The sequence below is a fragment of the Mesoplodon bidens genome, assembly GCF_964165515.1.
Source record: "Mesoplodon bidens genome assembly, chromosome: 4".
Taxonomy (NCBI): domain Eukaryota; kingdom Metazoa; phylum Chordata; class Mammalia; order Artiodactyla; family Ziphiidae; genus Mesoplodon; species Mesoplodon bidens.
The window spans coordinates 139,869,647-139,896,054 of record NC_138160.1 but is presented as its reverse complement, the minus strand read 5'-3'; the positions used below and the strand labels follow the sequence as shown (position 1 = coordinate 139,896,054).

General features: G+C 53.0%; 2 protein-coding genes across 2 annotated transcripts; both read right to left on the bottom strand.

Moving 5' to 3' along the window:
- Nucleotides 1-763: 763 nt before the first annotated feature.
- On the bottom strand, nucleotides 764-12,648 carry SLC5A5 (solute carrier family 5 member 5; the record flags this gene model as incomplete). The annotated part of the gene is made up of 15 exons (XM_081232907.1): nucleotides 764-1,087; nucleotides 2,513-2,628; nucleotides 3,381-3,505; nucleotides 5,881-6,074; nucleotides 6,140-6,226; nucleotides 6,695-6,765; nucleotides 6,840-6,952; nucleotides 7,659-7,747; nucleotides 8,821-8,950; nucleotides 9,031-9,171; nucleotides 9,605-9,759; nucleotides 10,668-10,735; nucleotides 10,918-10,969; nucleotides 11,347-11,412; nucleotides 12,292-12,648. 15 exons carry the CDS (start codon nucleotides 12,646-12,648, stop codon nucleotides 923-925), a joined length of 1,929 nt encoding a protein of 642 aa, XP_081089033.1. The 3' UTR covers nucleotides 764-922.
- Nucleotides 12,649-18,006: 5,358 nt separating this feature from the next.
- Nucleotides 18,007-21,488, bottom strand: RPL18A (ribosomal protein L18a). Its single transcript, XM_081233642.1, has 5 exons — nucleotides 21,400-21,488; nucleotides 19,868-20,047; nucleotides 19,138-19,267; nucleotides 18,368-18,477; nucleotides 18,007-18,154 (listed from the first exon to the last, which is right to left on the bottom strand). Exons 1-5 carry the CDS (start codon nucleotides 21,415-21,417, stop codon nucleotides 18,062-18,064), a joined length of 531 nt encoding a protein of 176 aa, XP_081089768.1. The 5' UTR covers nucleotides 21,418-21,488; the 3' UTR covers nucleotides 18,007-18,061.
- Between the last annotated feature and the right edge of the window lie 4,920 nt (nucleotides 21,489-26,408).

Sequence of the window (26,408 nt, the reverse complement as noted above, 5' to 3'; positions counted from 1 at the left end):
TAGGGTGACAGCCAGAATGATTTTTCAGAGAAGACAGAACATCAAGAGTCCATTTACTTGATGTGCATGGATGAAGTCTCCAACCAAGGGTCAGACGCGTCTCTGGTATGTGAGCTCGTCTGTATACCAGCAACACATCATCAACGGAGCCCCAGCATCATGCAGCACCCAGGTCTGTCCCTGCCCTGACCCGACTCACTGGGTGACCTCAGGCAACCTCACTGAGCCTCAGTTTCTTCCTCTGTAAAGTGGGCTCATGGTCTTTAATGGATGAGATGGGTAAAGTGTCCAGGCACAGAAGGAAGGCTGAAAACATTATTCCTCCTTTCTCCTCCCCTCCTCCTCACAAGATCAGAGGCCATGTGATGTCTGTCCCTCCAAAGGGAGGAAAATAGGGAAGGGATGAAGGAGGGAGAGCTGGTGTCCAACTCTCGATGAGCCTCTGGTTTGCTCTGTGACCTTGGCCAAGTCAATGCCCCTTTCCAGGCCTTGGTTTCCCTACCTGTGAAGTGGGCACAAGGGGCTGGGTCTGAGGACCTCCAAAATCATTGCTAAGGTTCAGATACTTCCCAGGGAAGAACTGGGGTCTTTCTCAGACCCCAGTGTTGGGCCTGGGGATTTCCCATGTTGTCCAGAGGGGACTCCAACACCTTTCTCTTGTAGGTAGAGAAATATCTGGCCTTGTTTTGGGGGAGTGGGCAGGGGTGCAGCATCTAAGACTTGGGTCCAGCTGGAAGGAGGAGGCAGGATAAAATGACGTTCTGGAGGTGGGACTTCACCTCTTCCCATAGGGCAGGGACGTGCAGTCCCAAGTTTATTTGCATATGATGTGGCCTAGCCAATAGGAGCCCAAGACCATCGGCTCATGGCCTGGGACTGGCTCCCCTGGGGTTCCATCCCAGGCGGTCAGTCCCTCACTATCTCAGAGGTCTGTCTCTCGCAGGTCAAGACTTTTGTCATGTTCACTGTCTGCTGTCCTGGAGCCAGCTCCATTCATCTCCTTCTGATCCAGGAAGGGCAGATGGTCCTCGTCAGTGGGCAGGAAGTCAGGAGGCCTCTTGGCTCCTGGGGGCAATTCTTCAGCACCCTGGGGGGAGGAGAGAAGAAAGACCCTGTCATAAAGACCACTTCTGCTGTGTCAGCTCAGATATCCTCCAGTTGGGGACAGAGGGTCTGGGAGGACAGAACCTGGGCAGAGTTGCACAATATCCCCTTGTCCAGTGCATAGGTCAGTCCTGTCCCTTCTGCCCCCCAAACCTCCATCCACTTCTCTTCCCCATGCCCGTGTCACCTACAGTCCAGGCCATCAGAGCTTCCATGGATGCCTGCCCACCTCCTCTCTCTGACTCTGCCTATTGTTCTTCAAGGAAATAAATATTTTCCCACAGCAGCTGGAGGGAGCTTTAAACACTTAAGCCAAATCCCCTCCCTCCCCAGCCCTCACCGTTGAGTCTGCTCTGGCCTCAGACCCTTTGCACCTGCTGTGCCCGCCACCAAGAATGTCCTTCCCACAGGGCTTCCCTGGTGGCGCAGTGGTTGAGAATCTGCCTGCCAATGCAGGGGACACGGGTTCGAGCCCTGGTGTGGGAAGATCCCACATGCTGCGGAGCAACTAGGCCCGTGAGCCACAACTACTGAGCCTGCGCATCTGGAGCTTGTGCTCCGCAACGAGAGGCCGCGACAGTGAGAGGCCCGTGCACCACGATGAAGAGTGGCCCCCGCTCACCACAACTAGAGAAAGCCCGTGCGCAGAAACGAAGACCCAACACAGCCAAAAATAAAAAATAATAATAAAAAAAAAAGAATGTCCTTCCCTCCGATTTCCCTATGGCTGTCTCCTTCTCATTCTGGACTCTATTAATGTCACCTCTTCCAAGAGGCCATCCCCATCATAGTATTCTGCTTTATTTTCTTCTTAATATTCACCACCTGCTTAGATCCTATTCCTTTCTTGGTTTAGCTTTCTTCTGCTCCTGTACCCAGTACAGGTCTGGGCACACAGCAAGTGCTTAATAAATAAGAGAATGAAACAGGGAATCCAAAGCAAGAGTAGGCCTGGATCAGACCCCCCAGGGACAATGTTTCTTAAACTCGGGACATTCCAATAGCAGCCACACAGCTTTGGCCAAGGTTGGTCTACTCCCTGTGGTGTTTCTTATGTAAGATTTTTCCTAAGTTGACTCACTTTTGAATTAAGCAATTTTATTTTCAGGAGACACTTTATATCAACACCAAAAGACAAACCAGTTTCACTTGCCATAGATTGGAAATAATTGTAAAAACAGATACGATGAAAATGAATTCTGCTCAGTGCTTGTTAAAGGGGGTAATAGAAAGTGTTGAAGACACATTAGCTCCCAACTGAGTCTTTCCACTGGAGGTAAGGAGAAGTTGAGAAAGACAAAGATGCTGACTCACCCTGTCACTTCCTTGAGTTATGGCCACACACAGAGCACCCGAAGCCACTTCACTGTCCCTGCCCCAACTCCGGGAGCACAGCCCTGAGACTGACCTTCATCAAGCTGTCATCCAGGGTGGCCACTTCTTCCTTAGGGGCCACAGATGCCGTCTGCCGTGTGAGGTCCCACCACAGCAGACCAGGACCCAGGGCACTGCGCTTGGTGGGGCCTGAGGGGGCAGAGAGAAAATGGAATTATTTAGCGAGGGGTGGGTGGCGGGGACTGGAGACCAGGCCCTGGGGATGGGAAGGGAGAGCTCTGATGGTTTCCAATCCGAGATCCGATAGTGACCCACTGGGGACACTGGCAAGTCTCTGCCCCTCTCTGGGTTTCAGTTGTCTCATCTATACAGTGAAGAGTTGTAATAGAACAACAGTGGATGGCCAGGAGGGTCTGGCACTTGGTGCCATTCACTCCTATGTCCCTATTGTCTAGAATATTGCCCAACAGAGAAAGACTCAGTAAAGGCCTGGTGAATGCAAAGTCTGAGACTCAGAAAGCGAGAACAGGTACTATTATCTCTAGTGATTTCTTTTGATCTCTTTCCACTTCTCCATGGGATTCAGAGTTCCTGGAGGAGCGCAGAGTTGCTAAGGCCTCGATGACAAGATATATCAGCACCAGGGACAGCGTCTCGTGGCCCTACCCAACCTCCTCTAGCAAAGATGTAATTTTTGGGGGCGCAGAGGGAATAGAGAGGTGGATAGGGGATGCCTCTGTTTCTGCCTTTGCAAAATAGGACAAGTCCCACGAGGTGGAGGGTTGTTCTGAAGGCGATGCAGCACAAAGGGTGTAGATGCGGCTAGCACACAGTGGCCATTTGGCTGGCAGAAGGATCCTTCCTTCCCTCCCTGTCTGGTGGGTCCTAGAGGCAGAGGGATGGACAGGATGACCTCTAAGGATGCCACACGCCCTCCTTACCCGTCAGGCAGCTGACAAGAGCTCCACATAGCACGGTGCTCAGTGTGCCCAGGGCACCATAATAGAGATAGGAAATGGCGTAGAAGCTGTCAGCTAAGGTGCGTTGATCAGGGTCCATTTCGAGGCTGGGGGAGGGAGAGTTGAGCATGAGTCAAAAATCCACTCCCAGTCCATTTGCTTCTTCCTGTCTCCACTCCCACGACCCAGCCCAGTCCTCCATTATTGCTCATCTGGACGTGTGCCCGTTCTCCTTCCCTGCTGCTATCCCACCAACACCCTCAGGCATTCTGTACACACAAGCAGAGGGAGCATTACTAAAATGTAACTCAGGGCTTCCCTGGTGGTGCAGTGGTTGAGAATCTGCCTGCCAATGCAGGGGACACGGGTTCGAGCCCTGGTCTGGGAGGATCCCACATGCTGCGGAGCAACTAGGCCCGTGAGCCACAACTACTGAGCCTGCACGTCTGGAGCCTGTGCTCCGCAACAAGAGAGGCCACAACAGTGAGAGGCCCGCGCACCGCAATGAAGAGTGGCCCCCGCTCGCCACAAATAGAGAAAGCCCGTGCACAGAAACAAAGACCCAACACAGCCAAAAAAAAAAGAAATGTAACTCAGATCACCTCCTGCTACTGCTCATCACCCTCCATGGATCCCTATTGCCCTCAGAATCAAACCAAATTAAGCTCTATGAAGAAAACAGCTGTGAATCTTTATAACCTTGGATTTGGCAATAGTTTCTTAGATATGACACCAAAAGCACAAGCAACCAAAGAAAACATAGAGGGCATTCCCTGGTGGTCCAGTGGTTAGGACTCCTTGCTTTCACTGCTGAGGGGGTGGGTTCAATCCCTGGTCAGGGAACTAAGATCCTAAAAACCACGTAACACAGCCAAACTAAACAAAACAAAAAAAACATAGATAAACAGGACTTCATCAAAATGGAAGATTTTTGTATATCAAAGGATACTGTCAATAGAATGAAAGACAACACACAGAATGAGAGAAAATATTTGCAAATCGTACATCTGATAAGAATCTAACATCCAGAATTATAAAGATGTAAAGAATATATAAATTACAACTCAACAATGAAAAGACAAATGGCCCAGTTTAAAAATGAGCAAGGGATCTGAGTAGACATTTCTCCAAAGAAGATATAAATATGGCCAGTAAGCACATGAAAAGATGGTCAATATCATTAGTCATTAAGGAAACACAAATCAAAACCACAATGAGATATCACTTCATACCCAGTAGGATGGCTAGAATTTTTAAAAGGGGAAAATAACAAGTATTGGAGAGGATGTGGATAAATTGGAACACTCATATATTGCTGGAGGGAATGTAAAATGATGTCGTCACTGTGGAAAACAGTCTGGTGGCTCCTCAAAAAGTTAAACATAGAATTACCATATGATCCAGCAATTCCACTCCTAGGTATATATCCAGAGAAATGAAAACATATATCTACACCAATACTTGTACACAAATGTTCATAGCAGCACTGTTCACAATCACTAAATGTCCATCAACTGATGAAGGATAAATAAAATTGATCCATCCATACAGTGAAATATTACTCAGCCATAAAAGGAATGAAGCACTGCTACTACCATGTGGATGAACCTTAAAAACACCATGCTGAGTGAAGGAAGCCAGAGACAACAGGCCGTATATTGTACAATTTCATTCATATGAAATGTCCAGAATAGGCACAGCCACAGTGACAGAAACTGGATTAGTGGTTGCTAGGGGCTAGAGGGAGGTGGAAATGGGGAGTGACTGCTAAAGTGTACAGAGTTTTATTTTTTTGGTCTTTTTTGTTTTGTTTGTTTTTGTTTTTGAGGTAATGAAAATATTGTTCAGTTAGTGGTGATGATTGTATAACCTGGGGGATATACTAAAAGCCACTTTTAAATGGCTAATTTTATGGTCTGTAAATGATATCTCAATTTAGAAAGAAAAGAATCAGATTCCTCTGGCTGGACCTCATCTCCTATCCTTACTCCTCGCATGAAAAATCCACCCCAACCTCACCATAGTTGGAATGAACTAAAGTGAACACTGCGGGACTTCCCCGGTGGCGCAGTGGTTAAGAATCCGTCTGCCAATGCAGGGAACATGGGCTCGATCCCTGGTCCGGGAAGATCCCCCATGCCCCGGAACAACTAAGCCTGCAAGCCACAACTGCTGAAGCTCGTGCTCTGCAACAAGAGAAGTTACCGCGATGAGAAGGCCGCGCACCGCAACGAAGAGTAGCCCCTGCTCGCCGCAACTAGAGAAAGCCCGTGTGCGGCAACGAAGACCCAACGCAGCAATAAATAAATAAATAAATAAATAAACAAACAAACAAACAGAACCCTGGTCTCAGAGCCTCTGCACTTTCCTTCCCCTCTGCTGGGAATGCCCTTCCCTCACTTCTTCCTGCTCCCCACTCCTCCTCTCAATCGGGCCAGGATCCCTCCCTGGCCACGCCTCCCGCTCAGACCAGCTCGCTCACCTGGAGGCCCTGCTGGAGGCGTTGGTGGCGAGAAGCTGGTCTAGGAGGCCAGAGGCGTTGGCCGAGGGCACAGCACAGCCGGCGGCCGATGAAGGCAGGACCCCCATGGACTGTGCGCTAGGCGGGTAAAGAGTGGCACCCACGGCCACCCACAGCGACAGCGCCAAGCCCACCGCCAGCCCGGACAGGACGCCCTGATGGGGGACCCAGTGTCAGTGGAGGGTACTCCCAGCCCCTCACCTCGCTCACCCCCACTCACCAGCGTATTGCAGGCGGGGATGAACATTCCCAGGATGAAGGCTCCTAGGAGGGGGCCGCTGATGACTCCCATGATGGTGAAGGAGCCCTGGGAGAGTGGGTGGGGTTGAGACTGAGAGCAGAGCTCTCCCACCTTTCCTGTCCTCAGTTTACCCGCTGGGAAAGGAAGACCTGGGGAATTCTACTGTGGACCTTGAGACTCCTCTGTGCCCTAAAGGGGAGGCGATCCCCAAAGGGGAGGGGACTCCTTATGCCTGCCTCTCTCCCAAAGATGCTGATTCTGTCTCTTGACAAACTTCGTTCCACCTCCAGGCCAGAAGGAGGCCCTTCTTGCCCCCAGGCCACCACTCCCCCTCCTAGCTCCCCCCCTGACCCCCACCCCACCCCACCCCCACCCCCGCTTCTGGCCAGGTGGCTGCAGGAAGTATCCTGCCTGTGGCATCAGTCAGAACTCAGTTCTGCCGCTGACATGTATAACCTTCTTGGAGCCTCATTTCAACGTGGATGTTGTCTCACCTCTTGGGGAGATTAGGGCAGGGTGGGGAGCGGGGCTCACCTCGAGAACGCCGCCCCCCAGCAGGGAGGACAGAGCTGCCACAGTGAGACAGGCTGAGCCATAGATGAGCGCTGTAGTGGATGGGGATGGCACTGTCAGCGGGGAGAGGCTGCCCTGGCCCCCCACCCGGGTCCCCCCAACTCACACAGCCCCTTGGAGATAATGACAAGTCTCCGGGGGGTCAGACTCGGCAGCCGAGGTTTGATGAGGTCCTCCACAGTGACGGCAGCCATGGCATTGATGCTGGTGGATGCAGTGCTGGCGGGTAGGGAGGGGGGAGGGGTGTCCTCAGGCCACATGAAGGGATTGACCACACCCCCCCTGGGGCCTACCTGCTAGGGGAGGCCTCCAGCTGCCCATACTATCTGACCTGCCAGGACCCCCAGCCAGCCCGAGGGCAGAGGCAGGGGCGACAGAATTCCTTAGGAGTGGAGATGTCCACATCTCCACACTCCCCCATAGACCTGAGACACCTTCGCAGGAGCAAGGACACCCATGACCAAGGACACAAATGACACAAATTCTCACTACAGAGCAATAATGGGGTGCAGAGAACAGTCACATGGAACTCTGGTCACAGCAGGAGCAGGCCAGAAGCTGTAGATGATTTGAAACCACCAGAGTGTGAGGCCCCTGAGGGCAAGAGTGGGGGACCACTTGGCCATGGCTGTGCCCCAGTATTTAGAACAGCAGTCCCTGCCCCATAGGTGCTTAACAAACATTTCTTTGGGGGATGGAGGACAGAAAGAAGGGAAAGGAGTCTCGTGTGGCCCTGCCGGGCAATAAGAAGGTAAAGACTCCGGAGCTGGGGTCCTTATGCCCTTTGCCAGAGCCCACCTGATGGGGACTGAGCAGTAAATGATGGACATGCCCAGCACATTCCATCTCACAGGGGAGTGGCTGGTACAGACAAGGAGGACCCACGGGCTCAGATGCGGCCAAGTGAGCAAGCTGCGCCACTCACCTGAGGGTGCCACTGTAGGCACAGGCCAGAAAAAGCCCAGGGACTCCAGGCAGGTCCACGAAGATGTCCAGCACCATCAAGGGCATGTACTGGGGGGAGTCAGGGGTCAACCTCTAGGACAGCAGCACCCCAAGGGCAGGGGCTTCTGTCTGTCCTTACACTGCACATCCCCAGCACCCTGTACAGACCAGGCTCACAGTGGGCACTTAGCGTGTGTGTGTTTGTTGATTGACTTTGTGATACCATGCAAAGAGCCCTGGGGGGCTTCCCTGGTGGCGCAGTGGTTGAGAGTCCGCCTGCCGACGCGAGGGACACGGGTTCGTGCCCCGGTCCGGGAAGATCCCACATGCCGCGGAGCGGCTGGGCCCGTGAGCCACGGCCACTGAGCCTGCGCGTCCTGAGCCTGTGCTCCGCAATGGGAGAGGCCACAGCAGTGAGAGGCCCGCGTACTGCAAAAAAAAAAAAAAATACCCAAAGAGCCCTGGGACCTGAGTGAAGCAAGGTCCTGTGTCATCCCCACTTTACTGATGGAGCCAGTGAGACCAAAGAGGTACACACCTTGCTTGAGGTTACACAGTCAGACAGTCCAGGATCTGACCCCAGAGGAGGATCTGATGGGATGGTCTTGCAGCCTCTGCCAGCTCTGAACCTCAGGGTCAGAGAAGCCGCCAGGGTGTGCAGGTCTAGGTCTTGGCCCTGGTGCTGCCCCTGACCTGCCTGTGGACCTCAGGCAATTGCTCTACCCACGACCTCCTGCCTCAGTTTCCTCATCTGTAAGTCAAGGGCCATGGCAACCTTGGCCTCATCACATGTTGAAAAATTTGATGGGAAATTAACTGCTTGTGAAGGGAACAGCATGAGGCACAGAGTAGACACTTGGGACATGAGAGAGGGTCATTATGGTTAATGTCATCATTTCATGATGGACCATGGTCCCATCTCCTCCTTGATAGCCTTCAGGGAGTCTGAAATGCCCCTCCCCTACTCCCTCCCATGGCTTCCCATCACCTCCCAGATCCTCCTGTGAGCTGAGCTCTTTCCTGCCTCTGGACCTTTGCACAGGCTGTCTCTACTTTTCCACTCTCACCCGCAGAGACTCATCCAGAGGTTCACAGTGGGGGTGGGTAGATAGAAGTGGCCTAGGAGCCTGGACCAGACTCACCTGGTCTGGGGCAGAGATACGCCCTGCCAGGAGAGGGTCACAGTCAAGGTAGAATGTGAACATGATGATACCACAGGCAGCAGCACTGGACACGATCAGGAACAGGCCCAGTTGGTTGATGAGCACGGCCCTGGGGGGAGAGGTGGTCTCAGAAGGGGAGGGGAGCAGCACATCCCCGAAGTATCCACTTTGCCCCTCCCAAATACTCACAGCTTGGCCTGTTTCTCCGTGCGACAGGCCATGTAGCGCTGCACCTGTGCTTGGTTCACACCATACATTGAAAGCCATACCAATGTGCCACCGACAACAAAAGTCCAGAATGTGTAGCGGCTCCTTGGGTCCAGGTCAAAGCTGGATGAGGGCAGGGCAAGTCAGCCATGTGGGGATGCCACACTGACTTCACCCTCCCAAAGTGCCCCAGATAGCCATTCTGCACCTTATGGGCCTTAAAGGGATATTTGGGGTAGGTTCTGAAGTGTGAATAGGAGTTTCAATCATTCATGTATGCATTCAGAAAACATTTTTTCTATGTTCAGCTGGGAGCTCAGAGAGCCTGCAGTCCCCAGTCTGGGCTAGGGGGTGGGGTGGTGCAGAAGTCTGGGCCCGATGGAGGGATGGGGGCTATGGGAGTACAGAGAGGGGGAGCCAGGGTTCTGTCCATGGGGAGTCTCAGGAGAGGAGCAAGGAGGGCTTCCTGGAGCAGGAGGCATTGGCTGGCTTCTCCCAGGGCAGACAGATGTCAGCTCCATCGTTTGGCAGTATCCCCCTTTATGTTTTCACTTACTCCATCAGGTTGATCCTGGAGTGGTTCTTGGCAAGCTCAAGTACTTGCCCAGGTCCACCCACGAGCATAGTTCCGCGAGCCAGGACAACCCAGAAACCACTCAGCATCACTAAGACCTGAAACACGTCGGTCCAGATCACAGCCTTCATGCCGCCCTGCAAGATGTGACAGAGAGGGAGACAGGGTGTCAGACGGGAACCTGTCTGGGGCCTACAGGACAAGGCAGGGGTAGGAGGGAGGAGTCAGGTGGCGGACCTGGCTGGGGTCAACCTAGCCTGGCCTCCAGCAGTGGCTGGGACCAATACCCCTCTCTGCCTCGGTTTCCTTATCTGTAAAATGGGGGTAATAACAGTACCTTCCTCAGGGTATCATTGTGAGGACTAAATTAGTTACTACAAGAAAAACATTTGGAAGAGCATCTGGCACTTAAAAGTGTTCAGTGAGTGATGGCTGCCACCATTATTACTACTACTGTTATTATTAGCTGTTGTTTTTACCCATCCAGCCTTCATGTCTTTGGCATGTTCTTCATGTTTTTGTCTTGGCAGCCCCTGGATTTTCCTTTGGAGAAGCCCCTTCCCCTGACCCAGGTCAGTTGGGGGAAGCTAACCCTGCTCCCAGCTCCAGGAATAGCCAATCAGAACATCCTAGCTACTCAAACATCTGTGAATGGCTCATCCTTCACAGAATACCAGAGCCAGCCACACAGAGCCCTTTGGGGACCTCAGCCAGCCCATCCTGAAATTGGAACTCACTTGCTGCTGGAAGGAAGCCAAAAGGGGTGGAAGCCTGGAGCTAATGAGGTCCCTAGAGATGGGAGAGGGACCCAGAGGACTCTGTTGTAGCCCCTGGATCCAGCCATGCATGAAGCTAGATTTTCCTTGGACTTTCAGCAATAAACCTTTCAAATCACCTTTCATAATAAAGATGAGGAAGTAGGCCCAGTTGGGACACAGGCTTCCTCCGGAGGAAGGGAAGGTAGGGAGTGGATGGGCCTGCCCACAGTCTCTCCCACTCAGTGGACATGGAGCCCCACGTCGGGTGGGGGTAGGGGGACATTCACCACAGTAGTGTAGAAGGTGCAGATGACTCCGGTAGACAGGAGCGATGCCCAGATGTCCAGCCCTGTCACTGCAAGGAGACCCTCGCATTAGGCCACTGTGCAGGGTGTAAACTTGGGCTCCACTGTCTTGGGCCCTCTTCTCTCCAGGAGGATACTTCCCTCCAAAGTCTCTCCTAGGGCTGCCCCTTCCTTCCCCTGGTCCAGTCTCTAGGCTTTTGTCCCCTCCCCGTCACCCTCCCCTGAGTCAAACCTTGGTTCAGGATGAGCGCGGGGGCGTAGATCACGATGCCGGTGTACAGCATCTGCAGGTAGAGGGCAGGGGCAGGTGAGTAGGGGCGGGGGGATTGGGGGACTCCTGGGTGAAGAAGGCATTAGGAGATAGGGGGAGAAGGGTGGTTGGGGTACGTGACTGGGGGCAGATGGACAGGGCCATGTAGGGTCGCGGCGGGCTCAGGTAGCCCGTATGCGAGAGGCCTGTGAGCCAAACTTGTACTATAGATGGAGCCTCTTGGGGGCGGGGCCAGAAGGATTGTGGGCGGGGCCTAGGCAAGGCTTTGCGGGGTCGGGGCGGGACCCACGGGGCGGGGTCGTGAGGGAAGGGAGAGGGCTGTGGGCGGAACCGACCAAGATTTGACCCGAGCTGGACCCTGGGGGCGAGGGCGGGGCCGAGGCCACTCACTGTAGCCACCAGGTACTGCAGGGTCCCGCAGAGCCGCACAGCGCGGCTGAAGCGCAGCTCCAGATACTGCAAGGAGGAGCCGAGGGCTCATGGTCACTTGGACAGGCCCTACCCAGGGGCCCGAGGCGTCTGGGGTCCTTCACTCGCCCTCTTGGCTTCTGCCCGCCCTCGGGAGGGCAACTGCGCTCTCCGCACTCTTGCCCACGGGGGCTACCGCCAGGAGCACACACTCCGACCTATCTGCACACACTTGCGCACACGCGCCATCCCCGCGCCTGTGCATATGGCGTGCGCCTAGGAGGACTGAGCCATCGAGTGTGTACACATCAGCCCCACCTACTCCCATTCATGTCTGATCGTCCCCCGAGGCTGCCGCCTCTCTGAGTCAACTTTGGCAAGATACAGACAGTGCCTGTAGCTGGCTGCCTACCGTACACTGGTCAAGATTTTAATCACTTTGCCCACTGCCCTGGAGGGAGGTCCTGTAATTAGCCCAGTTTGACGTTTGGGAAACCCGATCAGAGAGGCAACCCCATGCCGAAGGTAGGAGGAGGCGGGGATGTCGGATTTCGAATCCGGAGCCCGCCGCCCGGCGAGCACTCGGGTGTACGCAAGCCCAGGCATGTGGGTTGCAAGTGTGTGCCTGTGCGCACGTGAGTACGCCCCTGGCCGAGCCTGGCCACGCCCTGACCGGGTTTCCACCAAAGAGAATCCGGACGCCGGCTCCTCTTCCTCCTTCCTGCCCCTGGCCCCAGTGCCTGGGGCTTCTTCCCAGAACCCTCGCCACCTGTCCGCCCGGGGGCCCCCACATTAAAGCACTAAGGAGCCCGCCTGCGGCCCCCTGCGGCCCCCTGCACAGCAGTTCAAAGCCTCAGGATCTCCCCCGCCGCGACCCTGCGTTCCCAGCCAGGCAGGTCCTGACGCTGCCGGGCCTCTGCCTGGTACCTGGTAGGTGCTGGTGAGGCCCAGGCGGTAGAAGACCGGCAGGAAGAGCAGGGCAGTGAGCAGAGAGTTGAGCAGCTGTCCCAGGCACATCCAGAGGAACTTAAGGCCGTAGCGGTAGGCCTCGGCCGGCACGCCCAGCACCTGTACCGCCGACATGAAGCTGGCGGCCAGCGAGAGGCCAACGGGCAGGGCAGTCAGGCGCCGGCCCCCGGTGAAGAAATCCTCGGCGCTGCGCTGCCCGCCCCGGGCTAGCCCGACCCATAGCCCGATGCCGGTGGACACCAGCAGCATGAGAGCGAAGACCCCGTAGTCCCAGGCTCCGAACGTAGCCCGCGCCCCTGCCTCGACGGCGGCCATGAGGTGTGGGTGAGGGGACCAGGCGTGTCCTCCGCCCTTCCAGCCACCCCGTGTGTCTCGGGTAAGGGAAGCTGGCAGTGGCAGAGGAGGCAGGACTGCGCAGAGGTGGGAGGATGCTCGGCCTCGGCAACTACACGGCAAGCCTGTCCCCTTTGGTCCCCCGCGGGCCGGGACTCCCTGGGCAAGGAATCTGTGGCTCCTTGCTAAGGTCGCCTGTCTCCCTGTCCCTCCTCTTCGTCTTCGTGTCTGTCTCCACCGTCTGTCTGTCCACCTGGCCTCCCACTCGGTCCGATTGCCCGGTGCAACTGTGCGTCCACCACCCAGACGTCTGTCCCTCTCCCTGGGAGCTGTGCTCAGCGCTGACTGCAGGAGGTCTCGGTGGGGCTTAAAGGGGCAGCCCGTGGCGGCGGGCTGTGGATTTATTGGGCTCCCGGGTCGGCCAAACTCCGCCTCCAGACGTGGGGGCGGGCAGGACCCGCACCCTTTCCTCCCTGGATTCGATCGGATAAGCCGGGACAGGACACGTAGGTGGCTGCTGGGGGGGGGGGTGGCGGAGCTGGGGAGGCTCCCAAATGCCCCCCCCCTTGCTTCGTGTGGCACTTTCCGCTGACCATAAGCTGTTAATGCCTCCCTTTGACAGGTGGGGAAACTGAGGTTCTGAGATGGCATGTCACTCACCCAAGGCCACACAGCCTGGAGCAGTGGCTGCACCATTCAAATCCCCACTGTGCTTTTTGTACCTTAAGCTCACTCACCCACAGGAGTGGGGTTTACTTTCAAGGTTGCAGGGTCCCATAAGGAAAGTTTGCTCTGCTTGAACCACTGCCGCCAACTGACACCGTGACCCACTTCCTTTCTCTAGAAACTAGAGGGAGGGCATCACCAAACCCCGCTCTCAGGCTAAGCTGAGTGGGAGGCATTCAAGTCCTGAATGCATACATATTTGAGGAAGTCTTTGCTTCTCTCTGGGCCTCAGTTTCCCCATCTGTAAATGGGGGTAAAATAGCCCTTGCCTCAGAGGAATAAATTGAACCTGCATAACAAAAGCCTGACACAGAGGAGGTACCTCATTCATTCATTTCTTGTCCATTCATTGGTTCCTTCACCAAACATGAACTGAGTGTCTACGCTGTGCCAGACATTAAGTGTATAATGGAGGTCATGGGGGACGGATTGTCTGTGGCCATGAACCTGAATAAATGGAGACAGGACTACCTGGGGAAGTAGTGTCTGGCATGTCCCTATCGCACAAATGAGGAGACCAGAGGTACAGGGGAAGGGGAAGTCCCTTGTCTGGGGTCATGCCATCAAGAAACTCAGACACTGTCATCTGGAGGCTCTGACCTCTGGGTGCAAGTCCTAGCTCGACCTCCAATAGCTGGGTTCCCTCCTCCATAAGCGAGAGGGATCTAAGAATTTGCCCGGTTTCATGCTAGGGCACTGGAACCCTCCCCAGCCTCTGCCGCCCCCTGGTGGCCTCTTCTGGCCTACACACGTCACCCAAGCTGGGTCCAGCGTCCCCCAGGCATCCTCATGTTTCGCCCAGGACCGTCTTCTCACTCTCTCTCTGCGCAAGGGTGCAGAGCCGGCCTGCTCTTCCCTGCATCTGCTGCCTGCTGGTGTGCACCTTTCACCTGTGCCAGGAGGATGGGGAGGACACCGAATTCCTCCTCCTTCTACTCCCCTGCTGCATCCTCCTGGAAAACCTGGTGGGAAAGGGGTAATCCAGGATTCCCACAAGGCCAAGCAAGCGAATGCAAATATACGCAAATTGATGCAAACAGGCAAAACCTGTCCTATCTCCCCTATCTCCCCAGCGAGGTTCTAGGAACAGGACACTGGGGATACAACAGGATCCAGGTGGACCCACCCCGCTCAGGCCTCATGGCTCTGACCAAGCCAGCAGACGAATACCCATTTCAGAAGCTAATAGATGACAAGAGTGAAGCAAGGTCAAAGATGGAGACAGCCTGGGGGGCCACTTAATGTGGGGGTCTCAGGGAGGGGCCCTGCAGGCAGAGAATGAGCCAGGCTTCGAGAGAGCTGGGGGGAAGGCCCTGAGGTGGGAAGGAGCAGGACAGGGAGGGACACAGTGGACCTTGAGCCTTGGCGAGGGGTCTGGGTTTTATTCGGAGGGTGCTGGTCAGTGGGGACGGGCTGTCATTAGAGAGTCTGGAGCAAATGAGGGACCTAACGAGAGTTCTAGGTTCTGAAAAGCCCACCATGTCCAAGGCGGGGATTGAGGGGTGGGGAGAAATGGGTGGATTCAGGACATGTTCTGGACTTCCTGCACGGGAGGCCCAGAGTTGCAAGCCCTGCAGGGTGCGTAATGGAGAAAGTATGGAGGAGGGCAGGGGGCAGGGAGGGGAAGCAGTCACACCTTCCCTGACTGTGTGATTCGTCATGGAATGGGAGGAGGGCAGGCAGGACCCCAGGACCCCCTGTCGATGGGGGGAGAGGAGCAGGGTGATCCCTGAAGGCCCAGCAGCAGCAGTCTAAGCAAAAGGGGCAGGAATGTCGGGGTGTTGGGTGGGTGTCTGCTGCCCCCACTCCTGCCTGCTGCCTGGGTTCCAGCGTTCCCACATCTCACTGGAGACACGGCAAGGGGCGGAGATGAGAGGTCATAAGCTACTCTAGCCCCAGCATGACCTGCTGGGTATCTGTCCTTGAACGTCTAACCCTGCACTCAGTAAAAGCAAACCTTTATTACCACTCTGGGTGTCAGGATCTACTACAGGTCTCCTGGGCCTCCCCCCGCTCGTCTTGCCCTGGCACCTGCCCTTGGTCCTGACACAGGAGTGAGGTGCAGGGTGGGTCAGGGATGGGCGGCTCTTCCCCAGGGCTCCCAGCCCTGACCAGTCTGTGACACCCAGCACCTTGACAAGCCCAGGGGCGGGACCTGGGAGTACCTCAGCACCTGAGGAGGGAGGGGCCCACCAGGCCTCTCGGGTTCCAGATTCCTGCCCATCCTTGGGCTGGCTGGGTGAGCCCAGGCAAGGACCTGTCCCTGGGCCCCAGCTGACTACAGAGAGGAGTCAGTGATCCAAGTGGCCAGTCCTGCCTCACAGACCACACATGGATGGGCCCATTTCCTCCTAGCTCTGGGCCTTTGCGCTGGTTGGTCCTGGCATCTCAACTCCCACTGGAGATTGAGGGTTCAGTTCAGTGGTCCTCACCTCCAGCCAGCTTTGGGAAGCCTACAAAGGTGTTTACTTCTCGTGTTCTAGTCATGCAGACCCAGGGTAAAAACAGCTGCTGGAGTACCAGCCATTGTGCCTACATTCTAGCCAGATGGTAGTTCCTGGAAATGGCCCACATCACTACTGCTAGCATCACATGCCCACCCCTAAGGTAAAAGGAGGCTAGGAAACTTTTCCGGGTAGCATCTAGATATGGAGATTCCTGAGGAAGGAGAGAAGGAATATTTAGGGCAACCAGGAATTCCTGCCAGAAAGCACAGGGTTAATGAAATCAACTAGGGAAACATAAAGAAAAACTTGGCCTGGCCCCCCAAAATACACCTTAAACATCCGAAAGTACCCCGAGGAAAAAAGTATTTGCAACATGTAGAGAGATTTTTTTCAGGCTTTTGCCCCACATACCTGAGCTTTTTTTTCGGGGGACTGGGTGGGTGCACACCACATGGCTTACAGAATCTTAGTTCCCCGACCAGGGATTGAACCCGGGCCCCAGGGGTGAAAGCTCCGAGTCCTAACCACCAGACTGCCAGGGAATAACGATACCAGAGCTTTTAAAAAGTGATTCAACTTCGTAAGATTTTTTTCATTCATATAAATGATTTTTGTATCAGGGCAGAACACTTTCACATAAGGAAAAGCAAATTCAAATCCTAAGATGTGTTTTTTTTCAGCCACCAGCTTGCTAACCCAAGTTGTGGGCAAGGCTGGAGGAAAACATGACCCCTTCTTATTAAGTACTGTTGAGAATGAATTGGTACATCTGTGGAAGACATTTTGGCAGTTAACATCAACAATTTGACCCAGCATCGCCAGACCCAGGACTTTACCCCACGTGGTGCAGATACAGGTAGAGGGATATTCACTGGCCATCACTACTCTTCTCAGAGGTACTTAACTCCTCCTGGTGACGCAGTGACACAGGTGGTCCCTGCCCTCTCAGACTCAGTCTGGTGGGGGACAGAAACCCAATGGTTTACAGTCTTCAGCGAGGCAGTGATGATCTGTGGAGAGTAGTCTAGGCACAGCGCTCAGCAAATGCAAAGGCCCGGGAGGTGGGAAAGAAGCACCGGTGTTGGAACAGGTGAAGCAGCCAGCAAGGACCCAGGGCCTGTCTTTCCCATGAGAATGGCTAGCTGTGCCTGAGCCCTGCCTTGGGCACCTCTCCAAGAACAGGTGGGGTTGAAGTGAGCTGGTTTTCTGGAAACCACCCAGGATCGTCCTGCCAACTAGTCCCACCGCCACAGGTGGGGAAGGGGAGACTGTGCCCCTATCCAGGACCACCCTCCAGGACTGGTTGCTCTCCCTGCCCGCCCAACTACCTTTGTGCCTTATCTTCTTCCCAATCGACGGCTCTCTGGAACACAAGGCAGGTCCTCGTTGACCTGTGTACCCACTGCCTGCATAGTAGTGACTCCCTAAGGCTTGTCAACTGAGCAAATCGGGTCAGTGTCCAGACCTTCTGAAGAGAACACCAAGGTTCAAAGGGCCAGGGTTGCCCAGGGTGACACACCAAGGACAGATGTTCCCAACATCTGAGCTCTAAGCTGTGCCTCAGCCTCCAGGCTGAGGAGCTCAGGCCAGGGTGGGATTAGCTTCATGCCTGGAATTCCAGGAGACAGGTGCCCACTGTGAAACCTTGACCTCCTTGGGCAGGATTAGGACAGCTTCATTCAAGGGGCCCCCAGCTGGCGAAGGGGAAACAAGCTAGCACGGCAGGCTCATGACCCTCTTGGACGCCCCCTTGTGCCTGCTGTGAGGATCTTGACCAGGGTTGTAGGCTGGGTGGGGAAGGCCACACAGAATGAAACCAACCCCATCAGCCTGATCCCCCCCAGGGTGCAGCTGTCATCTCACCACCACAGAAATGGGGGGCGGGAGGCACAGAGCTGAGAACTGTGTCTAATCCAGCAGGTAAGAAAGATTTGGGGGCCAAAACCTGTGGCCTACAGCATACCCCGAAGCTCACAGCACAGAGCTGCCTGCTGGCACTGAGAGAGCTGAGGCGGGCAGGGGCTGGCCATTCCTAGAGCTCCCCTTCTGGAGAATCCAGTGTCAGGGTCCTACTCGAGGAGAGGACTCCTCCCAGAGCACTCACAGCTTGGCTGCACCCTTTTGAGTTCTGCAGGGTGTGCAAAGAAAACAACTGTATCGGGGCGCCTGGTTTTCCCAACGAGTTTTATTTGGGCAGACCTGGGGACAGGGAGGCCCTGCATCTAAAAGAAGGTGTTGGGCCTCTTGGTGGTGAAGCGTGGCTTGTGCTGGCGACGGAGGACCCGGTGGGGCAGTGGGAATTTGATCTTGGAGTCCTGTAATAAGAAAAGGCAGGCAAGGGGGTTTGGGGGAGGCTCTTAACCTCGTCTCCCAGGGACCACTGAGGTGTGGCCACCCCCACTGGGCTCCTGCGTCAAACCCGGTGCTTTACTGCATCTCCCAAGTCTGGAGGAGCTGCCAGGCCAGTCTGGTGTTCCAGGGCAGCCCCCTCAGCCCAGCCTGCCCAGCAGGGCCCCGAGGGCACTCACGTGGAACTGCTTGACTGCTGGTCGGCGGCACTTGCTGGCTGCGATCTCCTCCACCTTCATGATCTGGATCGAGTGGGCCCGGGCACGGTGCCGGGCGCCCATGTCTCGGTCTACAGGGATCAGGAATGGGGGCACTTGGGGAACGAGTGGCCACAGCATCTGGTCCCAGCAGGTACTGGCTACCAAATGTGTAGAACCTCCAACTTCACTTTGAGGGGCATGGCTGCAGGCCCCCAAAGGCGACAAGATCCACTTGCTGTTAGCACCTCTGTTTAAACCGCTGTTACAAGAAACAGCAGTTCTTGGGTTTAGGTGCTTGGGTTCTGGTCCTGGTAGGTGACCCACCCTGGGAGCACCTGGGGCTGCGAATGGCAGGTCCCAACACTGGACAGGAGCTGGACTAGGTTCTGAGCAGCAGTTGCCTCTACACAAGGCGCTGACCTCAAACCTCAAGGAGGTTCCAGATGCAGTTGGTGGTGGGCGACTGAACCGGCTCAGGAATGACTCGAGTACCCTCCCTCCAATCTCCTAAGTCCACTTGCTGCCAAGGTTCCAGAAAAAGGTGTGCTTGGGGCATCCTCTCCACTCCTGCCCCCAAAGCAACGCCTCCTGTGCCTCCCCTGTCACCAGCCCTGGGACTCCCACCTACCCCCAAGAAAGCTCTTGCGTTTGTCCTGCCTCAGTCTGGCAGGAAGGATGTCAGACTGAGCCGCAAGTGCCTGCCCTGTGAGCCTAAAGGAGGGGCCCAGTTTGGGGACCCGGTGGCTTACAGCACTGGGTGACAGCACCGGCTGTGGTCAGGTCCCGGTACTCCCGGTACATGTTGTGGGTGCCACTGCGGGAGTCATAGCGCAGCCAGATGCCGAAGTTCTTCACCCGCAGGGGAGATTTTTCGAACACCTGTGAAGGAGAGGAGACCAGCTGAGGCGAGAGCAGCAAGTGGGCTGCAATCAGACCCCCTCCATCCCTGAACCTCTGCTCCCGCCCCGCCCCGCCGCTCCAAAGGACAGCCCAGCCCCCAGGCCTCTCTTGCCTGTTTCCCAGTCCCCGCACCTTCAGACATCTGAGGGGAAATCTGCTGTGCAAGGGGAATTCCCATGGCAACAGCAGGGGTGCAGAACAGTCCAGGCCGAGATGCTTCCCCCATGGGGACTGACACAGCTCCTGACCACCCCTCAACACCACTCTCCTGGGACCATCTGGGCCACAAACCACCTGCTGCCCAATGCAGCCTCACAATGCAGAGTCCAGCATTTCCCCCCCACTTTACAGATGAGGCCCAGCCTCAACCAAGGGGTCCCAGCAGGCCTTCCCTGGGCCTCGGGCTTTCTCATTAGGAAAAGGGCACCGAGTCACCAATTCCATCCCAACCTAGGGCCTGAAGAGCACAAGGGAACAGGCCAGAATTTGTAAAGTCTGCTAACTCTGTGGGGTGACAGACGCCCCATGGGAGGGTGTTAAATCCTCTCCGGATCCCACCCAGCCTCAGACACCCCATACCTGTCCACAGTAGACAATTTCCCCTGAAGACTTCTTCATCTTCTTCAGCTGAGATACAAAGTACCAGAAGCGGGACTTGGCAACAACATGGTTAGGCGCAAAGATCCGCATGCGATAGAGGGGCGGCGTGCGGCACTTGGGGGTCGGCAGGCAGCGCCCCACCACCTTGTATTCTCGAAGCTGAAAGAGAAACGGGGGTGAGGTGGGGCCAGCACCCAAAGCCCAGAGGTAACTGTGGAGACTCACTCTGCTCCCCTTCCCAAGCCTGCTGACAACCGGATCAGGGGACGGAGAAGGGTAAGTCCCACCCCAGGGCCTCCACATGAAATCTGGCTGACTGTGGGTCATGCCACTGTCTGAACCTTCCACATAAAAGGGAGTGAGAGTGGGGAGGATTAACCAAGGTGCCTGTGTGCCCTTTGCCCTGGCTCAGGAAAGCTGGGTGAGGGTCTCAACCGCTCCCTTCCTCTCCCTTTCTATGGGCTGGCCTGGAACAGTCAAGCTGTCTCCTTCCTCCAGAGCATCTCTGCAGCTCACAGTAACTTGCCAAGATCCTCTTTCATTCCGGACCCCAGAGACAGTCGGCAGCCTGAGACCTCACAGCCAACTGCAGGCAGAACCAGGACAAGAATCCAGTTCCCTGCCCAGCTCTGGGCTCCCTGCACTGCTGTCATGACTTGCAGCTGCCTCAGTTTTCCCAGCTGCTGTCCAAGGGGTTGGGACTCCCAAGTGTAAGCTCCCTGTTTACACAGATGCAAAAGGTGAAGATGTCTGCCAGGTCCAAATCCCGTGCTATACTAGAATGGAGCCATCTCCATAAGATGACCCGTCACCATTTTACTAATATCAATAGAACATAACCCCAAACCTCACAAACTCGGTTCCTACTTCTATCTCTCAACCTGACTCACCGGCCTCCCGGACCACCCATTCAGGAAGGGATGCCGATGCGGTCGGTCCCTTTTCCAGTGTGGAAACTGGGACTGGAAAGCTGAAAATGACCCACCCATACTGTTTCTCCCCAGGGCCTACTCTTCCATCTCTGTGCTATTAACACCCTCTGATTTTGCCCAGCACTCTCCACAGCGATAAGGCTCGCATTCTGCATGTCAGCTCGAACTTATAAATTTCTTCTATTTCTCTCACAGCCATGCCAGGAGAAACAGAATTCTATTGCCCTCCCCCCAACTCCGCCCTCCCGCCACCTTGTCCACTTTGCTGACGGGAAAACTGAGGCTCGGAAGCTCGATGAGGTCCCGCGGCGCGTGTTTCCACGCCGCGCAACTTGTCCCTTCCCCTGGAAAGGAGACTCGGCCTCCCCGGCCTCCGCGATCCCCGGGCCGGCCAGGGCCACGCACCGGTCTCCCCACGCGGCTCCCGCAGTGGCCGCCATGTTGGCTGCAACTGGGGACGGCGGCGCGCGGGACCTAGCCGGAACAAGCACTTCCCGCGTGTCCCATGCCTCCTCCCGTGGCCCACGATTCGGCCCGCTTCGCGTTCCCCGACTCCCTGCCCCACCGTGCTCGTCTTACCGTGCCCGAGGCCTTCATAGCGCTCTATCCACGGTCGCCGCCACCCTCGAAAAGGAAATAATCGCTCTCGCGCAGCCGCTCATCTCGACTTCGTGGCCGGAAGTCCCTCCCATTCGAGGCCGCGAGCCCATTGGCTCGTCGGCCCCGAGCTCAATAAGATCTGCTTCTTCATTGGCTCCAGATCCACCAAACTCTCACAGCCCGGCCTCCGTTTGCGGCGAGACTACAACTCCCAAGACTCAGGGAGACTAGCCCTCCTGTTCAAACGCGACGTAAGAGAGCGTTGGCGCGCGCGCATGCCGGGCGTGATAGGTACTCCGGGAGGTCTCGGTGGCCCGTTCCGGGTTCCAGTACCCCGGGATGCTTATGTATGTAGAAGCGGACCTCGGGTGGTCCAGGGGCTATGATGAGGTCGCGGCGCTTCCTCCCACTCCGGGTCTCTTTTCTCCCGGAGGTGTGTTAACGGAGTTCTCGAGTTCTCTTCTGTTAAATGGGAATAATACTGGTGTTTTTCCTCCTAGAAATGTTACAATAATTAGATAAAATAGGGCTTCCCTGGTGGTGCAGTGGTTAAGAATCCACCTGCCAATGCAGGAGACATGGGTTCAAGCCATGGTCCGGGAAGATCCCACATGCCGCGGAGCATCTAAGCCCGTGCACCACAACTACTGAGCCTGCGCTCTAGAGCCTGCGAGCCACTACTACTGAACTCGCGTGCCACAACTGCTGAAGCCCGTGTACCTAGAGCCCGTGCTCCGCAACAAGAGAAGCCACCGCAATGAGAAGGCTGCGCACCTCAATGAAGAGTAGCCCCTGCTCGCCACAACTAGAGAAAGTCCACGCACAGCAATGAAGACCCAACACAGCCAAGAATAAATTTTTTAAAATTAGATAAAATAACTCGTGTAAAACGCCAGGCACAGAGCGATTAACAATCGCTAACGTTCATTAAGAGATGGAATGGTAGTTATTATTATTATGGGGGGGGTGTCTGATTTGTGTTTCATAGTAGCAGATAGTTAAACCCCATCTGCTTGCTTCCAGTACAGATCCTGGGGCAGCGGGGGACGGGGGGGCGGGGCGGGGCGGGGGGAGGCGCTAGAACCGATCAAGGTGCAGCCCCACCTTTGAGGGGCTCCGGGCTTAGCAATTTGTTGGGGCAAAAAGAGGCTCTCCTGGAGGGGAGACCGAGAATAGAAAAGGAAAGAACTCACAATGTCAGGCTGTGAAGAAAAACAAAGAGGAAAGAGGGTAAATTGGAGGGTTTATTTTAGGAGGGAGGGCTCTTGGAGGAGGTGACAAATGAGCCCAATTAGAATTTTTTTATTATTAAGTAAAAAATTAATAATGGCTTAATTAAGTTATAATTCACATGCCATACCATTCACACATTTAAATTGTACAATTCAATGGTTTTTTAAATTGCATTTACAGATATATGTGTATATATATATATATATATAAATATATATATATATATATATAAACACACACACACAGTTGTGCAACATCACCATAAAATTTAGAACATTTCCATAATCCCCCAAAGAAGCCCCTTACCCTTAGCAGTCACTTTCCATTCCCTCCCCCTTCCCCAGCCCAGGGGTACTAAGAATCTACTTTTTACCTCTATGGATTTCCCTATTCTAGACATTTTACATAATTGGAATCATACAAAGTGAGATCTTTTGTGATTGGCTTCTTTCACTTAGCATATGTTTTCAAGGTTCATTCACATTATATCATGGATCAGTACTTCATTTCTTTTTATGGCTGAATAATATTCTATTGTGTAGATATATTTTATTTTGTTCATCCATTCTTCAGTTGATGGACATTTTCATGGTTTCCACTTTTTGGGTATTGTAAATAAGGAGATAAGACAGTTGCGTGCAAATCTTTGTGTCAATGTATGTTTTCATTTCTCTTGGGTATTGCTAGAGGTGGAATTGCTGGGTCACATGGTAATTCTATGTTTAACCGCCAGAGTATTTTATAAAATTCCTGCATCATTTTACATTCCCATCAGTAATGTGTGAGGGCTCCAAATTCACTTCCTCACTGATGCTTTTAATTATTTGTCTTTTATTATAACCATCCTAGTGGGTGTGCAGTGGTATCTCATTGTATTTTTTATTTGCTTTTCCCTGATGACTAATGATATTGGGCATCTTTTCCTGTGCTTATTGGCCATACATATATCTTCTTCGGAGAAATGTCTATTCAAATTCTTTGCCCATTTTTAAATTGAGTGTTTTTTTAAAATAATTGAGTTGTAAGGGTTCTTCATATATTCTAGAGATTCATAGTTTCTTATCAGATATATGATTTGCAATTTTTTTTCATTCTGTGGGTTAACGTTTCACTGTCTTGATGGAGTCCTTTGAAGCACAAAAGTTTAATTTTGAAGTCCATCTTATCTATTTTTTCTTTTGCTGCTTGTGCTTGTGGTGTCATGTCTAAGAAACTACTGCCTAATCCAGTTATGATGTTTATGTCTATGTTTTCTTCTAATACTTTTATAATTTTAGCTCTTATATTTAGGCTTTTGATCCATTTTGAGTTAATTTTATGTGTGATATGAAACAACAGTCCAACTTCATTCTTTCACATGTGGATATTCAGTTGTTCCAGCACCATTTGTTGAAAAGATTATTCTTTCCCCTTTGAATTGTCTTGTCAAAGATAAATGTGTTTATTTCTGGATTCTTAATTTTATTCCATTGATCTATATATCCACCTTTATGCCGGTACCACATTGTTTTGATTGCTGTAGCTTTGTAGTAAGTTTTGAATTGGGAAGTGTTAATTCTACAGTTTTGATCTTGTTTTTCAAGATCAAAAAAGCTATTTGGGGTCCCTTAGATTTTCATATGACGTTTAGGATTAACTTATCAATTTCTGCAAAGAAGCCAGCTGGGATTTTGACAGGGATTGTTTTGAATCTGTAGATCAATTGGGGGAGTGTTGTCACTTTAACAACAGTACATCTGCCATTTTACTTTTTGTTTTTCTATGCGTCCCACATCTTTTTTGTCTTTCCTCTATTCTTCCTTTACTGCTTTCCTTCTTTTTTCCCCCAGTTTTATTGAGATATAGTTGACAAATAACACTGTATTAGTTTCAGGTGTACAATATAAGGATTTGATATACATATATATTGTGAAATGATCACTACAATAAGTTTCGTTAACACATCCATTACCTGACATAGTTACAGTTTTTTTCCCTTGTGTTGAGAACTTTTAAGATCTATTCTCTCAGCAAATTTCAAATATACAATACAGTATTGTTAGCTCTAGTCATCATGCTGTACATTACATCCCCAGAACTTATTTATCTTGTCACTGGAAGTTTGTACCTTTTGACTCCCTTCACCCATCTCCCCTACCCCACCCCCACCTCTGGCAACCACCAATCTATTCTGTTTCTATGAGTTCATTTTTTTTAGGATCCACATATAAATGGAACCTATGTGTGGTATCTACATGTAAGTGGGGATCATACAGTATTTGTTTTTCTCTCTGTGAGTTATTTCACTAAGGATTATACCCTCAAGGTCCATCCATGTTGTTGGAAATAGCAGGATTTCCTTCTTTTCAATGGCTAATAGTCCCTTGTATACATATTCCACATTTTGTTTATCCAGTCATCTGTTGATGAACACATAGGTTGCTTCCATGTCCTAGCTATTGTAAATAATGCTGCAATGAAATGGGAGTGCAAATATCTTTTTGAGTGAGTGTTATTGTTTTCCATCAGATAAATATACAGAGGTGGAATTGCTGGATCATATGGTAGTTCTAATTTTAATTTTTTTTAGGAACTTCCATACTATTTTCCATAGTGGCTTCGTCAATTTACATTTCTACCAACAGTGCAAAAGGGTTCCTTTTTCTCCATATTCTCCTCTAATTGTTATCTCTTGTCTTTTTTTGGGGAGGGTGGCGCACAGCAGGCATGTGCTATCTTAGTTCCCTGACCATGGATCGAACCCACACCCCCTGCAATGGAAGCACGGAGTTTTAACTGCTGGACTGCCAGGGAAGTCCCACTCTTGTCTTTTTTTTTTTTTTTTTTGACATATGTCGTGAATTTATTTATTTATTTACTTATTTATTTATGGCTGTGTTGGGTCTTCATTTCTGTGCGAGGGCTTTCTCTAATTGTGGCAAGCGGGGGCCACTCTTCATCGCGGTGAGCAGGCCTCTCACTATTGCGACCTCTCTCGTTGCGGAGCACTGGCTCCAGACACGCAGGCTCAGTAGTTGTGGCTCACGGGCCCAGTTGCTCCGTGGCATGTGGGATCTTCCCAGACCAGGGCTCGAACCTGTGTCCCCTGCATTGGCAGCCAGATTCTCAACCACTGCGCCACCAGAGAAGCCCCCGCTCTTGTCTTTTTTTTTTTTTTGCGGTATGCGGGCCTCTCACTGTTGTGGCCTCTCCCGTTGCGGAGCACAGGCTCCGGACGCGCAGGCTCAGCAGCCATGGCTCACGGCCCCAGCCGCTCCGCGGCATGTGGGATCTTCCCGGACCGGGGCACGAACCCGTGTCCCCTGCATCGGCAGGCGGACTCTCAACCACTGCGCCACCAGGGAAGCCCTGGCAGGCGGATTCTTAACCACTGTGCCACCAGGGAAGCTCTAGCTTGCCTCTTTATTGGCTTTTGAGCAGCGAGCAGCCAGACTGCAATTTCAGTAACATTACTACCTGGTGTCATTTCCTGACTTCAATACAGCTTTGTTCCTCTCATCTCCTTTGCGCTATTATTGACAAATATATTACATTTCTACATGTTATAGGCCCCCAAATAAAATTAATATATATTTTTATACACCCGCTTTTTAGAATCAGATGAGACAAAAGGAGAAGAAATATGCATGTATGCTGTTTTTTATAATTACAGAATTACCTTTATCTGTGGTCTTTAAGTTTTTTGTATGCATTCCAATTAATGCTTTTTTTTTTTTGCCCCCTGCATTTTGGGGTCTTTCTGTGCTGAAGAAGTC